General features: G+C 40.7%; 1 protein-coding gene across 8 annotated transcripts in view; it reads left to right on the forward strand.

Annotated features, from left to right (window-relative positions):
• Positions 1-16,054, forward strand: part of SPTAN1 (spectrin alpha, non-erythrocytic 1) — a 45,665-nt gene that overhangs the window by 19,732 nt on the left and 9,879 nt on the right. For 3 of the 8 annotated variants that reach the window (XM_039720193.1, XM_039720190.1, XM_039720188.1), the window contains 24 exons: positions 616-708; positions 1,040-1,174; positions 1,594-1,742; positions 3,080-3,139; positions 5,312-5,510; positions 6,078-6,182; positions 6,707-6,730; positions 7,055-7,090; positions 8,093-8,140; positions 8,469-8,560; positions 8,717-8,861; positions 8,975-9,156; positions 9,324-9,423; positions 9,553-9,750; positions 9,874-10,020; positions 10,558-10,661; positions 10,789-10,951; positions 11,437-11,451; positions 13,085-13,216; positions 13,547-13,684; positions 14,034-14,138; positions 14,354-14,562; positions 15,199-15,319; positions 15,466-15,587. In XM_039720193.1, coding sequence (XP_039576127.1) covers positions 616-708; positions 1,040-1,174; positions 1,594-1,742; positions 3,080-3,139; positions 5,312-5,510; positions 6,078-6,182; positions 6,707-6,730; positions 7,055-7,090; positions 8,093-8,140; positions 8,469-8,560; positions 8,717-8,861; positions 8,975-9,156; positions 9,324-9,423; positions 9,553-9,750; positions 9,874-10,020; positions 10,558-10,661; positions 10,789-10,951; positions 11,437-11,451; positions 13,085-13,216; positions 13,547-13,684; positions 14,034-14,138; positions 14,354-14,562; positions 15,199-15,319; positions 15,466-15,587 — 2,822 coding nt within the window. The remainder of the gene's footprint in view (positions 1-615; positions 709-1,039; positions 1,175-1,593; positions 1,743-3,079; positions 3,140-5,311; positions 5,511-6,077; positions 6,183-6,706; positions 6,731-7,054; positions 7,091-8,092; positions 8,141-8,468; positions 8,561-8,716; positions 8,862-8,974; positions 9,157-9,323; positions 9,424-9,552; positions 9,751-9,873; positions 10,021-10,557; positions 10,662-10,788; positions 10,952-11,436; positions 11,452-13,084; positions 13,217-13,546; positions 13,685-14,033; positions 14,139-14,353; positions 14,563-15,198; positions 15,320-15,465; positions 15,588-16,054) is intronic. The other 5 variants (XM_039720186.1, XM_039720189.1, XM_039720187.1 and 2 more) reach the window with 3 other exon arrangements.

Consider the following 16,054-nt stretch of genomic DNA (forward strand, 5'->3'; position numbering starts at 1 on the left):
GCAAGATTTTGGCTCTTAGTCAAAAGATGACATATTTTCCTGTGTCTTAGTTGCTATTGCACATGAAATTCTGCTGCTCAGTATATTAAACCAACTGTGAGGAGGCTTTACCTCTGTATTCACCCTTTTATAGGGTTTTGTTTTTTTAAGTATAATGAAAATAATATCAGCAAATTCCTCATGGGATGAGCATTTCAGTATGAGTCTGGTTTCAGCAGTTCATTAGTCTGGAAGTAATTTTTTTGTCTGGATTTGTTTTATTGATATCATTCTGCAGTCAAACACCACGTCCTAGGCAGTGCTGACTGACCTTTTATCAACATGAAGTGCAGTTTAAAGGCACACTTCAAACTTACCCGTGTCACTCTGGAAATAGTTCTTTCTGGTCAGAACAAAAGAATGTTGCTGAGATAAGGTAGAGGCAAAGCACCAGAAGCATTAGGCCTACTATCTAGCCTGTGAATAAATAGAAGTGATTATTCCCATGACAGTCACAAGGCTGGCAGCTCTGAAAAACCCACATTCACTTTATATGGAGTCAAAATAAATGTTTTAAGCAGAGGCATATTTGTAAAATATCATGGTGTTCATGTTGTTATTATCATCCACTTTCAGGCTCTTCTGAAGAAACATGAAGCTTTGATGTCTGATCTCTCTGCTTATGGCAGCAGCATCCAGGCACTGAGGGAACAGGCCCAGTCATGCAGGGTAAGGAAAGATGCCAATCATGTACCTAAAATTCATGAGTCAGCAAAAGGTAAAAACAAAGCTCAATAACACTTGTTAGTTTTGAGAGGTTATTGCAGACTGTGCTTGATTTGCTCAAAAAAATTAGCAGTCTGTTTTTATAATCATAAGACAGCTGTATTGTTTTGAAGTAAAACAATCTATTGTGGTGATTTTCAGTGTTTGAGCCCAGACAGCACCTAAACTGACTCTACAGTAGCTTTAACTAGGCCTGAAGTCTATTCTAGAACAACAGCATTGATTGTAGTAAACATGGAACAGCTCATTTTTTCTTGTGCTTCTGTTTTTTTAGCAACAAGTTGCTCCCACAGATGATGAAACTGGAAAAGAACTTGTTCTGGCACTCTATGATTACCAGGAGAAGAGTCCCCGGGAGGTGACAATGAAGAAGGGAGATATTCTCACCTTACTCAACAGCACCAACAAGGTGGATTCTGGCCTCCTGCTTTGCTGCCCTGCTTGGCTCCCTCAGTGCTGTGTGTTTTGTTTGCTTTTGGCACATTTAGCCCATTCTCCATTCAGCACTTCGGCTGAACCTCTGCACTTCATTTCCATGACTCCTCTACAGCTGCCAGCTTTTCCAAGATAGGGCACATGTCTGTAAGAACTTCAATTCCCTGATGTGGAGGAACTTTTGGCCAAATACAAGGGGAGACATGGCAGTAAGATCTCTATCTTCAAAAGACTCTTTGTTTGAAATGATCTCCATAGCAAGAGCAAACTGTTGAGAGCATCACTTGTTTCCTTGTGCTAATAGAAGTCTGATTTGCAGCATTCATTTGCCCAGCATTCTTTATGCTTGATGATGTCCTCACAGTGGTTGCTTTGTGGTTTTTTTGCTTCCAGGACTGGTGGAAGGTGGAAGTCAATGACCGTCAGGGATTTGTACCTGCTGCCTATGTGAAGAAGCTGGATCCTGCCCAGTCTGCATCCCGGGAGAACCTCCTGGAGGAGCAGGGCAGCATCGCCCTGCGCCAGGAGCAGATCGACAACCAGTAAGATCTGTCTGATGAGCTATGACACTGCCAGCATTAGCTGGCTTGGCCTTTGCTTCACAGATTGCCACCAGCTTAGGTTAATCCTTCTTACACTAGGGAGTAATTAATTGGAGCAAAACAAGGGGCTCCTTTGCCAGAGGCACTGGATTCAGTTGCTTTATTCCTACTCTAGATTTTCTTGTTGCTTTTCCCATTTTTAACCGTTAAACTCATGACACTAGAGCTCAACTTACTGTCTGACTTGAGTATTATATGTGTTCCTTTTGTTGTTGCACCTAACTACTTAACTTGTTTGTGAGTTATATATGTCCTAAGCAACTCTTGTATATGTAGTTGTCACTTCTTAATGTGTTATCTGTTTTGAAAAGCTTTCTTAAATTTGATTCCATTAAGTACAGTGCTCTCCCTATACAGGGTTGCCTCTGAAGGTGCCCTCCTTATGAGGTGGGGCTACTTTGCTGCTAGCTCATCACTTTTTTTCTGAAATGTGGTGCCAATATTTGTTGCCATTATAGGAGCTAAAGTGTGTTGTCCCCGCCTTCTTTTTTTTTTCAATTTTTATCATCTTTTTAAAAAGAGCAGCATATCTTTGCAAACAGAAAACCGCAAGGCTGCTTGGTAATGACCTTCTTAAAGCGCATGGTGGCTGGAGATTAATTCAGGCAAGGGCTGTAGGTGATAGCTGTGAGTGCTAGCCCATCTTATCAAGCCACTTGAAAGCTGAAGCTGAAAGTTTTCTGAGTACTCCCATCTGTTTGTGCAGCTATGCTGTCGTTCTGTGTGAGAATTTCCTCCCACTCAGTTGTGTTGAGTCATCAGTTATTACAGTGACATGCAATAATTACTAGCCTTAGCTCTAGAATTAAAAAATTAAAATAAAATCACACAAAAAAACCCCCACCAACCCATAACAAAAAACCTTTTTACCAGCATGAAGAAAAAATTCTGGAGAATTGTGGCAGATTGGTCAGGATTTTAATAATATCATTCCCTCCATGGGTTTGCATATGGCTTTTAGTAACTAGAACAGGGTAACTTATTTTAGAGGCAAGGAGAGGGGACCACCTTTTAGTTTCCAATCCCATGGCACAATAATGAGGAAATGAGGAGACCTTATAGAGAGAGCTCAACTGTACTGCTGAGGTTTCCTTACACAAATTCTACTCCTGGTCTGATTTGCTTTGCTTCTGAGCAACACCTAATTTTCTCATTTAAATGTGAACTCTTACCCATCTCCTACCACAGACCAGCCACGGATGGAGCTGCTGCTTTCATTATTTTTGTTAATCTGACTAATTTTTCGCATGCGTTTGCTGTGCTCCCTGTCTGTGCAGGACTCTCATTACTAAGGAGGTCGGCAGTGTATCTCTGCGTATGAAACAGGTCGAAGAACTGTGAGTAGGATTAGCCCTTTCCTAAACCATGCTGTCTCCACACTGTCACTGTTCATTCTCCCTTTGTTTCTTTCTTTGGGAACGCTGCTCCAAAGAGACATGAAGAGGCCCTTTCTGCAATGAGGATTAGTTTAGATGAATGTGGTGGTGTGTGTTTCCTCTGTTCCTCACAACCAGCTGCTTATCTTGCTGGGCACCTCTGCTGCTGCTGAATTGGTTCATGTTTATTCCATCACACTGGTTTTGCTTACCAAAGAGGCTTTAAGGCTCTCTGGACTGTTTTCCTTAAAAAGCATCTCCTGCATTTTCTGAAGTGCAGATAGAAATATTAGCTTGTTTATATAAATATATAAAAAATACATCTACCAAGTATTGCATCACATCTGAATGTCTTAAAAGTTTGGGAAGGGTGGGGCTGTCATGGTTTATCATATAAAGTAACATTCATGCTGGGTGCTCAAAAAACATTTATATAGGGTGATTATTCCTTAATTTTAACATTAACTAAATTTTGAAACCTGTGTTCATGTCTCCTGGAAAAGATATCAAGTTTGCATTATACTGGTGGAAGTTGCTGGGAAATCCAAAGCCCCAGTGTTCATTGGCTGTGCCTGGCTTTTCATAGCAAATGTTTTTCTTGAATATTAAAAGTGACACTTTTATGTAAATCTCTCAAGTGTTGCAAAGCAACTCTGAGGTTAGGTTTGCTTCTGAAAGAGTTTTGCCCCAGATCCTCTATGAGCTTTACAAGTATTTAATACCTAATGTTGTTTGCTGAGGCCAACAGCTGCAGTTAGGGCAGGCTTCAAAACAGTGTTTTCAAGTCAGAGTAGAAAGTTGGTATTTAAACCTGATATGAAAGATTCTTTGTTCCTTTCTACCCACTCTTAAACTACAGTAAACAGGAAGCCACAAAGTCCCTGCTTCCATGGAAGGAGAGCTGATTTATCTCTTTGGTATATAGATATTTTAGCCCAGGATACCGAGGATTTTTTTTGAGAGGACTTTGTCATCTCTGAGCTGTTGGTTAGCAAAATACTGCAGGATTGAGCTCCTCAAGATGGGAGGTTGTAACTGCTCAGTATGTGGCCTTGTGCTTTGGGGTGGGAAATGAAAACATCCCCATTTGAGGCCCCTGCAGGTACCTCAGCAGTGTCTGGTATTATTTGATTTAATTATTCAGAAGGAATGTGCTTAATAATGAGAATCTATTGCTGCTGCTGATCACTGTGGTAGACCAAGGTCCAAACTGATTCAGGATATAAAAGCCCTTCCAGATGCAGCTAAAATATCTCATCTTCTGAAGACTTAAAGTAAAAATTAGTATTAAGAGTGTGGTTTTTCTGAAAGCAGAATTTTAAAAAACAGGCATTGTGCATTGCTAGAGAGATTTGTAATTCAGTATCAGTGATTGCAAAACTGCCCTTGGCTTTTCTCAGCAATAGCTTGGAAAAGTTCTTGTAGGATCATCAGTGTCTAGTTGATTACAAGGTGGTTTTAAATAACTGGCTGGTATTGCAAGGTTTATTTGCCTGTGCAGACCATTTTAGAGATTTTTGAGGTTTCACTTTGTGTCTGTTCTAATGTAAAGGAGGAGTAATATCACTCATGTTGAGAATTCCAGATATAAAAAATGTACATGAAATGAGTTTCCTGGATTTCCCAGTTGAATATAGGTGTTATCAAAGAATCATACCTTGTTTAAACTTTTAGCAGATTTTGCACTGGAAAATGGCTAGTGAAGATGTTTATGTCCTCTAGTGAAGAGGTTTATGTCCTAAAGCTGGGAGGCTGGTGGATTTTCATAAGCTGATGGCAAACTTGATGTACTCTAGGAAAATCTCTCTTGGCAAGTAAGAGCCTATGGAGTCATTCCTGCCCTGCAGTGATACTGTGGCTTAAGAGCCTACCCCAGGCTAGGCTGTGATTTGGGTTTGCATTTGCCCAGTGAGGTGTTGCATGTGAGAGTTCTCATTTTGGTGTGCAATCCATGTGGAGGAGAGACATGGACAATCTTCATTCCCAACTGCACATGAGTAGCTCATTCTGTAGTGGAACAGGGCATAAGTTCAGGGATTCCCCATTTTTGGGGATCCCAGTACTTGAGAAATTCCTGTGATTGGACTCAGTTCCATCTGACTGTTCCCTCCTTTCCTTTCCTGCTTGTCCCAGGTATCACTCTCTCCTGGAACTGGGAGAAAAACGTAAAGGCATGCTGGAAAAAAGCTGCAAGAAGTTCATGCTTTTCCGTGAAGCCAACGAGCTCCAGCAGTGGATCAATGAGAAGGAAGCAGCACTCACCAGTGAGGAAGTGGGTGCTGATCTGGAGCAGGTGGAGGTTCTGCAGAAGAAATTTGATGATTTTCAGAAGGTATATTGTGATGCTGCATAATGTGTATGTTAATTTTGGCCTTTCCCTTCAGGCTTTCTGATCATGTATCCATGAAAATTCCTCATGGCTGAGTAGGAAATGTGGCTTTGATTTAACATAAAAGGTCCATAGAAAGTATATATGAATTTTTTATTCCATTTTGTGAGGATGGAGAATCCCATATTTAAGTGTCTTCAGTTTGATTACATTCCCCAGGTTGTTCCATGCTTCACAGCTCCCAGAGAGCTGAAAATCTTTCAACACTTTGCAGCAGAGTCTGCCAAGCTTTGGAGGAATTTCAGTTTGTGTAAAGCATAACCTTCAGCTAAGCTATTCCTATTGAAAGGGAAGATGTATTTGGTTTCCATCTGTAGAGTTATTTCCCTGAGATATGGGGAGAAAAAAAAATCTGGCAGCTGGGATTTGCTGGCACAGGCTGTCTGGGAACTCAGGGTCACTGTGCTCAATTCCTGCTGTTCACACACTGGGCTCTCCTGGGGAGCCACCTTGTTCCACATGTTCTGCTTGGGTGAATTTTAATGCTGGGATATTTCCCTCTCTGTGTAGGATCTCAAAGCCAACGAGTCCCGCCTGAAGGATATAAACAAGGTTGCCAAGGACCTGGAGTCAGAAGGGCTGATGGCAGATGAAGTACAAGCAGTACAGCAACAGGTGCTCTTTTTCTCTGCCTTATTCTAATCTAAGAAGCAAAAGATTTTTCTCCTTTCTTTTGTCTGTTTTCTTTGCCTGGCATTGCAAGATTTAGGCTGTTTTCTTGTGTGGCCATCCCAAGAAGACCTTTAGAATTATATTCTCTAATAATGCTAGAGCAAATTGCAGCGGCATCTAGAGCTTTTTCCTTTCTTTTCTTAGGAATGGAAAGTCTTTACAATAATATTAAAAGTCATGGAGAATCCATGCATTACCTTTGCTTCATATAAATTTGAAATTTAGCATTTTTTTATTTGCAGGAAAGTGGGTGAGGAATGCTAGGGAAAAAGAAAAATAAAGTAGAGCACAATTCAGAGTGGAAGGAGTTTGTGGGTTTTCTGTTTTGGTTTGGGGGTTTTTTGTCAGCTTTTTACATACTAATGCTATAAATAATTTTATCCTGTGCCAGCTAAGTATGAAGAGTGTTAGAAAAAACATTCCTTCTGTTAGAAAATAACAAACTGTTTGTCCTGTCTCCTTTGCAGGAAGTCTATGGGATGATGCCCAGGGTAAGCGTTGATTTCTGAGGTGAATGGAGTGACAAGAAGTTCAGCCATAACTGTAGTTCATTTCCATGATGGAACTCACTAATGACTTAGAATGGATATTCAAAGATTATCTTATCTATGATCCCTTTATTTCCTGAGTGTCTTGCCTCACATCACAGATCTAAGCAAGCAGGATAACCCGAGTTGATACAAATACTTGCATGAAAAAAATGTACTTACTCTGTTAAGGATTGAACAGAGATATTTTCAAGATTTTTTTACTGTATTCTGATAGTTTTAGATTGTGCTTTGTATTTAAAGCTGTTTCTTCACATTTTCAAACAGGATGAAACTGATTCTAAGACAGCCTCTCCTTGGAAGGTAGGTGTCATTGCTTAGTAGCACACAAAAAGAAAATAAAACAAAAATTACAGCACATCATTTTTTTAGACCATTTGCTTCTCCTGTGCCATAGAAATTCTCATGAGCCTGGTTTTTACCTCTGCTACAAAACTCTGTTTAGTTTTGAGCTTGTACTATGAGGGTGATTCCAGTTTCTGGGCAGTAGATGTTGAATAATCCCTTGTTCACTCTGCATGAGTTCTTTGCTTTCTGCTTGCTACAACAAAAATGTTTTCATTTCCCAAAGTCAAAACCATTTATGTCAATACTCCTTTAGTAAGGAATATGCTGTATCCCATTAGTCATCTCCAGCTCATTTCCTACAATAGTTAGAAGAAGCCTTTCTCCATTCATTAGAGGCTTACAATGGAAGAACTGTCACCTGCTAAAGCACAAAAATATCTTAAATATTTTTTAAATTATCCAACACTGTTTTCCCTAGCATTTCATTCCTGTGTTACATGTCTTGCATCCACCCTATTAGATTTAAAGCTGCTTGTACATCTCTTAAGCTGTGTGAATGTGGGGAAACCAGGTTAGTATGCAATATTTTGACAGAAAATGCAGCCATGTCGCCAGGAACTGGTGACTTTTAAAGTTCTTTTTTTTTTGCAAATCACAAACATGTACATTGAATTCTAAGAGTCTTATAGGAACTTAGCAATCTGAGATTTTGGGGGTTTTTAATTAATGTATTGAATGTTGCCTTTAAATTTCCTCCTCTTTATCCTCATTAAGATTTGTTTGCTTCAGTTTACACTAACATGACAGTGCTTACTTGCGAATTAAGACTATTCTTACTCTGCTCTGTAGGACCTTAGGACTTACAGCCAATTATTCTTAATTGCTTTTGTAATTTACTTACATTGTCTTTCTTAGTGGTTTCTGTTTGGTTTTTTATGGACTTTTTTTCAGTCTGGTTGTGCTTTTGGTTAGAGTTGATTTCAATGCTATATTTTTTATTTCTGCATTTTCACACAGTCTGCACGTTTGATGGTACACACTGTGGCAACCTTCAACTCAATCAAGGTAATTCCACAACTTTCTCTTACCTGATTTAGAAGTTGTGAACATTTTTTACCCTCCTTTTCCATAGTCATTGTCTTTCGTTAAGCTTTATAAACTCTTCTGAATAAATTTGTTGAAAGAAGCATTAGTATATACAGCATCGCTTCTTAAGTTACATACCTATCTTATATACATAAAATCATTTGGTTTTACAGCTCAGGAGAAGCCCTTCAAATTTTTCTATTTAACTGAGCTATCTGACTTTGTGCATTCTTCTGGAATGAAGCAGAATTTAGTAACCTTTGCCTGTAGTGAAAGGCCAGTCTTGTCTTTTTGCCTCTCTCACCAGGAGCTGAATGAGCGCTGGAGGTCCCTGCAGCAGCTGGCAGAGGAGAGGAGCCAGTTGTTGGGCAGTGCCCACGAGGTCCAGAGATTCCACAGGTGAGGGTTTTGTTTGGTCTTGACTCAAATGCTTTGTCTGTCAATAATTGTAAAATATAGTGGGACCTGTTCTAAACAAATCATATTCACCCCCCAGCTTGTTCAGCAGAGGGTGGTATTTTAATTCTCTTTTTGCTGTTCCTTCCTTCAAATCAGAGATGCTGATGAAACCAAAGAATGGATAGAGGAGAAGAATCAAGCATTAAATACAGACAACTATGGGCATGACCTGGCCAGTGTTCAGGCTCTGCAGCGCAAACATGAAGGCTTTGAGAGAGACTTGGCAGCTCTGGGAGACAAGGTGAGATTCTGAGGAAGAAAACCCAAAAGCTTTCTTTTTATCTACCAGAAATGATTGAACTATGGCAGTTCTCTTTGTCTTCATTGTGTTCATTTCCCTTTCTGCAATCCTAGGTGAATTCTCTTGGTGAAACTGCCCAGCGTCTAATCCAGTCACATCCAGAATCTGCTGAAGATCTCCAAGAAAAATGCACGGAGTTGAATCAGGCTTGGAACAGTCTGGGCAAACGTGCTGACCAGCGCAAGGAGAAGCTCGGAGATTCTCACGACCTGCAGCGCTTCCTCAGTGACTTCAGGTAGTGATGCCATTCCCCCTCTCAGTTTGTTTATTATTAGTGGAGTATACATGGCTTATTGTTCCACAGGAATATTTCTGTGAAGGGTTCAGAAAAGGACTGTTCTCCCTGTTGTGACTTATTTCAGTGAAGGGAGGGAAAAATTCCCTATTACTGTGTGTTCACAGGGACCTCATGTCTTGGATCAACGGCATCCGGGGCCTGGTCTCCTCAGATGAACTTGCAAAGGATGTGACTGGAGCTGAAGCTTTATTGGAAAGGCACCAGGTATGTGAAAGATAAGTGTATCACAAACATCAACAAATGTTCCCTTTTTCTGACACTTTCCAATTAGAGTTCCAAAAATAGATCAGTTCCCGCTCTGGTTATTGAGCAGCACATCTCTGCCCCTTGCAGGAGCACCGCACAGAAATAGATGCAAGAGCTGGCACTTTCCAGGCATTTGAACAGTTTGGACAACAGCTTCTTGCCCATGGACACTATGCCAGCCCAGAGATCAAGGAGAAACTGGATATTCTGGACCAAGAACGGACAGACCTGGAGAAGGCCTGGGTCCAGCGCAGGATGATGCTGGACCAGTGCCTGGAACTACAGGTACTCTGCTGCAGTTCGGATAAGAAAAATAATTCCTCTGTTCATTAAGAAGTTTATCATTTCATGGTGATAACAGTGCTCTTGAGCTGTCTTGCTCACGCTTTGGCTTTTTTTCCTTCCCAGCTGTTTCATCGGGACTGTGAACAAGCTGAAAACTGGATGGCTGCCCGGGAGGCTTTCTTAAATACAGAGGATAAAGGAGACTCCTTGGACAGTGTGGAGGCACTCATCAAGAAACATGAAGATTTTGATAAGGCAATCAATGTCCAGGTGAGAAGTGTAGCTGAAGTAAGGGGAAAATAGTTTCCTTTTTCTCATGTGAATCATTAGCAAAGGAGTTCTGCTATGTATGGCTTTTAAAGTTCAGTTCCAAATATTCAGCCACGTGGAATTTGCTGCAGAAGTTTAGAAGCAGCTTGTGCAGATCAGGAAGTATTTCATTGCGTACAGACAGTGTAGAAATAGTGGCAACTATTTGTGTAAATCCACTGATTTTAAATTACTTTTTCCCTTTATTTGTGGCAGAAAAGGGTGTATTTCTAGTTTCTTGTAGCAGAAAACTGCCTAGATTTATTCAGAGATCATACTGCTGAAGATTTTAGCCCAAAAGATCCCTTTTTTCCTAAATGCCACAGGTGAAAAGTGTTTTAAGTTGAACTCTGCAGTCCTGTAGAAGAGAGACTTTCTTCATAGGGTCCCAGTAATGTAAATTTGAAGAAGATAAAAAGGCTTTTTCTGTTCAAGACACTGCTTATCATTTGACTTTAGGGAACCACGGTTCTAATTGATGGTTTCTGGTTTGAATAGGAAGAGAAAATTGCTGTCCTGCAGTCCTTTGCTGACCAGCTGATTGCTGCAGATCACTACGCCAAGGGAGTCATCGCCAACAGACGCAACGAGGTCCTGGACAGGTCAGTGCTGCCTGGGAGGAGAAGGCAGATGCCTGGAAATCCTCTTTAGGGATGTCCTGTAGCTGTTGAAGGTGATGCCTCATGTGGCTCTAGTGTTTTATTCATGGTATATGTCAAATTACTACAGGTGGCTTCGTCTGAAAGCTCAAATGATTGAGAAGAGATCGAAGCTGGGAGAGTCTCAGACCCTCCAGCAGTTCAGTCGTGATGTGGATGAAATAGAAGCCTGGATCAGTGAAAAGCTCCAGACTGCAAGTGATGAGTCCTATAAGGATCCTACAAATATCCAGGTGAATGTGGTTCTTGGCTTAAAAAATCAGAATATCATTGTTAACTTTGCAAGGCCTGCTCTAGTTTGAAAATCCATGCTCAGGAATTCTTGTTCAGAGATGACAGACTAGTGCATCATGTTGGACGTGTTCTCCTTTCAACAAGGAGAAAATGGAAGTTACATTATGCATGAAAGGAGACCCAAAATAGGACTTGGTTAGTAATTATTCATGCCTGTAATTAATTATTCATGCATATAATTAATAAGATATGTGGTATCTGCAGCAAAAAGTTTCCTAAAGAAACCCAAGTGGTTCTTCTGTCTCTCTCCCAGCATCTAGACAATAAGGAAATGGAATTCTAGGGTCTCAACTCTTTTACGTTATAAAATGTGAAATCTCATTTATTTTTCAGTATTAAGGAATAAAGTTACCTCTTATGTTTTAATTCTGGTTTATGAAGTAGTATGAATGCACTGAACTACTTCTCTCAATCTATTTTATAGCTTTCCAAACTGCTGGTAAGTAGTTTGGACTAGCCTGGTATGTGAATTTATTTTCTCTGTATAAGCTTCTGTGTAAGCCCAAGCTCTGGTTGCTGCTCCATCCATCAGTTCATGCAATCTCTTTGTTTTCTGTTAGTTCTTGACCTCTATCCAGGTACAGCTGTTGATCCTCATCCTATGGGTGTGGCTTTTTTGTTAATTCCTATTCAGCATCATTTATTTATCTATTTGTTTTGCAGGTGTTCTGCATGATCTGTTTAATTTATGCTCCATTAATGGTGTAGTTTAGGCTTTTTTACGAGTTAGCCCATAGGAAAATGGGGATCTGTCCCCCTTTTTCAGAAACTTGGCTGTTTGATCATCACTTGTGATGATTTAACACAGGGCATAATGTCAGATCTGTGAGCTTGTGTTTGTAGAATTAGATGCTGAAGATGGAGGATTCAGTAAATGATAGAACTTGATTGGCTTAGTTCTTGCAAGAGCATAGAAGGGAATAAAACAGAAAGAACACTCCAGAAAAAGAGATGTACCAGATGGAAAGCTGACAGCACTTGTAAGAATCCAAGAAGCGGAGTAAAATGAGGTTATGTGGAGGGAGAAGATAGAACAAAGAAAGGGGAAGCTAACGAGTAAGAAATGAAAGAATAATTTGTCACTTCAGAGTGTGGTACATTAAATTACTATCTTCTTAGTTGGGAAAAAAATTATATTAAACTAGAAAGGCTTGTTTGCAATTTGTTGTCATGGTCATTATATGGAGATACACAATTGGCAGCTTTTAAATTGAGTTTTCCAAGTTGGTAGATCTAGGAAGGATATGCTTCCCCAAATGCTTTGAAGGATATGCTTCCCCAAATCTCAGGATTTGGGGTTTACAGTGCCCAAAATGAAGCAGCTCATGCAGAATTTCTCATACCAGTGCTATAGTATTTTTCCTTTTATTTTTGATCTAACATTTCCTTTCATCCCATTCTCTAGGACACTCTCTACCCATGTCCAACGTCACTAGCATTTCCAGTTTATACTTGCAAATTCTGTATTGTCACTTGTGTGCTGTTGTCATATTTGTGGTGGGTGGATGGATCATGGATCCATGAGAGCTGCACACTCCTTCCCACACCAAGGCTCCTGTTGTTCTCATGGTGCTCTCAATTTGGCAGAGAAAAATTCTTACTAAATAATTCAGTTATGTCTTTATAGAATCTTTTGGCTGTTAATTCAGTATTTAGCTATCTATATATAATGGGGCTGTGCACGTCTAATATCAAAACTGTGCAGAAAGCAGATAACCTGGAGCAGTGATTTCTGTTAATTACCTATAGATTAGGAAGGGAAGTAGGAATTTGTGTAATTACTGTAGGAATAGAAAGGATGATCTACTCTACTCAGGGTATGTGTAATTGGTCCTTTCAAAGGGCTGCATTGAAAACCAGGAATCTTTACTGCAGTAACAGCTCAGCTCAGTGCCAGGTCAAAACTTGGTGGCTCTCAGGTAATGAGAGTAACCACTGGAGTGAGCAGTAATTACCCTACACAGAGAGAACTTCAGCTCAGCCTGTGCACAAAGCTGGTGACCACCCAGCCCATGAGAACAATGGAGGAGCCCTTTGTGCAGAGCCTGATGGCATTGGGTTTGTCCTTGCAGAGCAAGCACCAGAAGCACCAGGCCTTTGAAGCCGAGCTCCACGCCAACGCCGACCGCATCCGCGGCGTCATCGACATGGGCAACTCCCTCATCGAGCGGGGCGCGTGCGCCGGCAGCGAGGACGCCGTCAAGGTGGGCACCTGCCACTCTTGGCTCTGCTTTGAGCAGTGTTTGGGTAACTGAGGCAGGACAGTGTCCCTCTAGAACCAATCTTGCTTTATAGAAGATTTTGTGTATCAGCTACACAGTGCAGATCAGGTGAATCATTCGGCTTTGATCTCAAGGAGGATAAATTTTCTGTCCTCTGATTGAGGTGTAAATTACAGCTGGGCAGCTCAAAATAGTGACTCTAACTTGCATACCTGGGATCAACAGCCAGACTTCCACCATGTTCTGGTTTTGCATAGAACTTCTTTTTTGTTTCATTTGTGACATTTGCTTATCTTTCCCACTTTCTGACAGGCACGCCTGGCTGCCCTGGCTGACCAGTGGCAATTCCTGGTACAGAAATCAGCAGAGAAGAGTCAGAAACTGAAAGAAGCTAATAAACAACAGAATTTCAATACTGGCATCAAGGACTTTGACTTTTGGCTTTCAGAGGTAATAAAATGGGAGTTAATTACTTGCAAAGCATCTTTTTTTCAGTTTTCATTACCTTTGATGATGTTAGATTTTCTGGAGCGCTGTTTACCTTTGAGCAAGTCTAGGTTTATTTAAAAAAAAAAAAACCTTATTACTAGTAAAATTCTTGTGTATGTGTTATTAGTTATGAACAATAAAATGAGAAGAAGCAAATTTTCATTGAACTTTTTTAGCTATTAAACAGGTGACAAGGTAAAGGTGTAATAGAAAACTGAGAAATAATTTGCATGGTTTTAAAGCATTATAGTTTCAAGGAGTTCATAAACACTATTTGTTTTTCATTCCATGTTTCCTTCTCCATCCCTAGGTGGAGGCTTTGCTGGCATCTGAAGACTATGGGAAGGACTTGGCATCTGTTAACAACCTTCTGAAAAAACACCAGTTACTGGAAGCTGATATATCTGCTCATGAGGTATTTGCTTTCCCTTTTAGTTTTGGAAGATAAATCATAGTCATAAGCAAATTCTATAGGTACAGCTCCTCATAACTGCTGCAGTCACAGAATTGTCAAAATGTGGTTTTTAACAAAACCTGTGACTGCGAGTCAGATTCTGATTTTCATCCTGACGTAATGAGCACAGAAACAAGCTCTGAGCAATCCCTGCTCTCCCTCCCCTCCGTGTGCAGGACCGCCTGAAGGACCTGAACAGCCAGGCTGACAGTCTGATGACCAGCAGTGCCTTTGACACGTCCCAGGTGAAGGACAAACGCGAGACCATCAACGGGCGCTTCCAGCGCATCAAGGGCATGGCCAGCGCCCGCCGCGCCAAGCTCAACGAGAGCCACCGCCTGCACCAGTTCTTCCGTGACATGGACGACGAGGAGTCCTGGATCAAGTGGGTGTTTGGGAAGTTCTGGGCTTGCCAGCAACACTCATATCTTTTAGCGTGGCTTTAGAGGTGCCTTTCAAGAGCTGTGCGTCTATAGGAGTCCAGAAAAACTGCTTTGGGTGGGGTTTCTTATCTGCAGTTTTCTTTGGTCAATCCCAGTAAGCAAAAAAACACTGTTTAGACTCAGACATTTCATTCTAGTCTTTTTGGGAATGCTCCTACCAAAAATTCAAACCTTTTTCAATTTCAAGTACTTTCTTGATTCTAGCCAGTTGTCATTAATCAAATGGTCTTTTGACATTGGTGTTAGTACCTCAGGAGGACGGAAAGACATGAGGCTGATAGAAATCATTCAAGTTAGAGCACTTCTTTTGTCATGCTTTTAAAACACACAAAATTTGGACAACTTTACAAAAGACATCTATATTTTTAAAAATAAAACAGTACAGAGGAATTCTGTCTTTCAAAGATAAATGATGGGCCCTCTGTCACCTTTTCCTCACACAGGAATTTGCATCCAAGATCTTTGTGCAAGGCAGAGCAGTTGTGTATCAAAGGTTTTTTTTTTTGTTTTCTTTGTTAGGTTGGACCTTTAGAATTAATTTTCATACTTTACCTTTCTCTCTTCTCTGTTGAATTTAGAGAGAAGAAACTGTTGGTTAGCTCAGAGGACTATGGCAGAGACTTGACTGGTGTGCAGAACCTGAGGAAGAAACACAAGCGCTTGGAAGCAGAATTAGCTGCCCACGAACCTGCTATCCAGGTAAAAGCCTTTCCCCATGACAGATTTCTCTATAAGCAGCACTTTTCTTAACTGTGGAAGAGATGAAAGCCAGCAGTACTTTTGCTGGACCCCAAACAATGCACATGAGGAAGGCAGGTAATGTTCCAATAACTGTTTCTCTTTAGGGTGTTCTGGACACGGGTAAGAAGCTTTCAGATGACAACACAATTGGAAAGGAGGAGATACAGCAGAGACTGGCTCAGTTTGTGGATCACTGGAAAGAGTTAAAACAGTTGGCAGCTGCTAGGTATGAATTTCTGTAAAATTCAGTATTAATTCAAAGTTATGGACTCATAATGATCAGATTTATAGAATTTCAGGGTATGAGTTATTAGGAATATGATGTAACAGCATCTATCACTGGTCGCAGACTACAAGTCTACTGATAATCTTCCTCAGTAGAAACATGAGCCTCTTTTTGAGGTGTATGTTGTGTTTAGCCTTTTCTTGCACCAGTTGGAAACCACAGGCTTGCAATCAGCTGGCTTTAATCCACTACCAGATTTTTCCTGATTAGAAACTGTTGGGAGAGAGTTTGCTCCAATCCTTTGGCAGCTTCAGGCTTTGTAATCCAAGGAATTCCTAGAGCTCCAGCCATGGCTGCTGCTGGAGGAGTGAAGTGTGAATGATAAGGTTCAGGCTCTGCACATTGTTTTTAGATCTTGCATCTCAATGCCATAAAGCAACACTGACTAGTTTTACCTTCCCCACACA

This window comes from Passer montanus, unplaced genomic scaffold, assembly GCF_014805655.1.
Source record: "Passer montanus isolate IOZ18808 unplaced genomic scaffold, ASM1480565v1 scaffold43, whole genome shotgun sequence".
Classification (NCBI taxonomy): domain Eukaryota; kingdom Metazoa; phylum Chordata; class Aves; order Passeriformes; family Passeridae; genus Passer; species Passer montanus.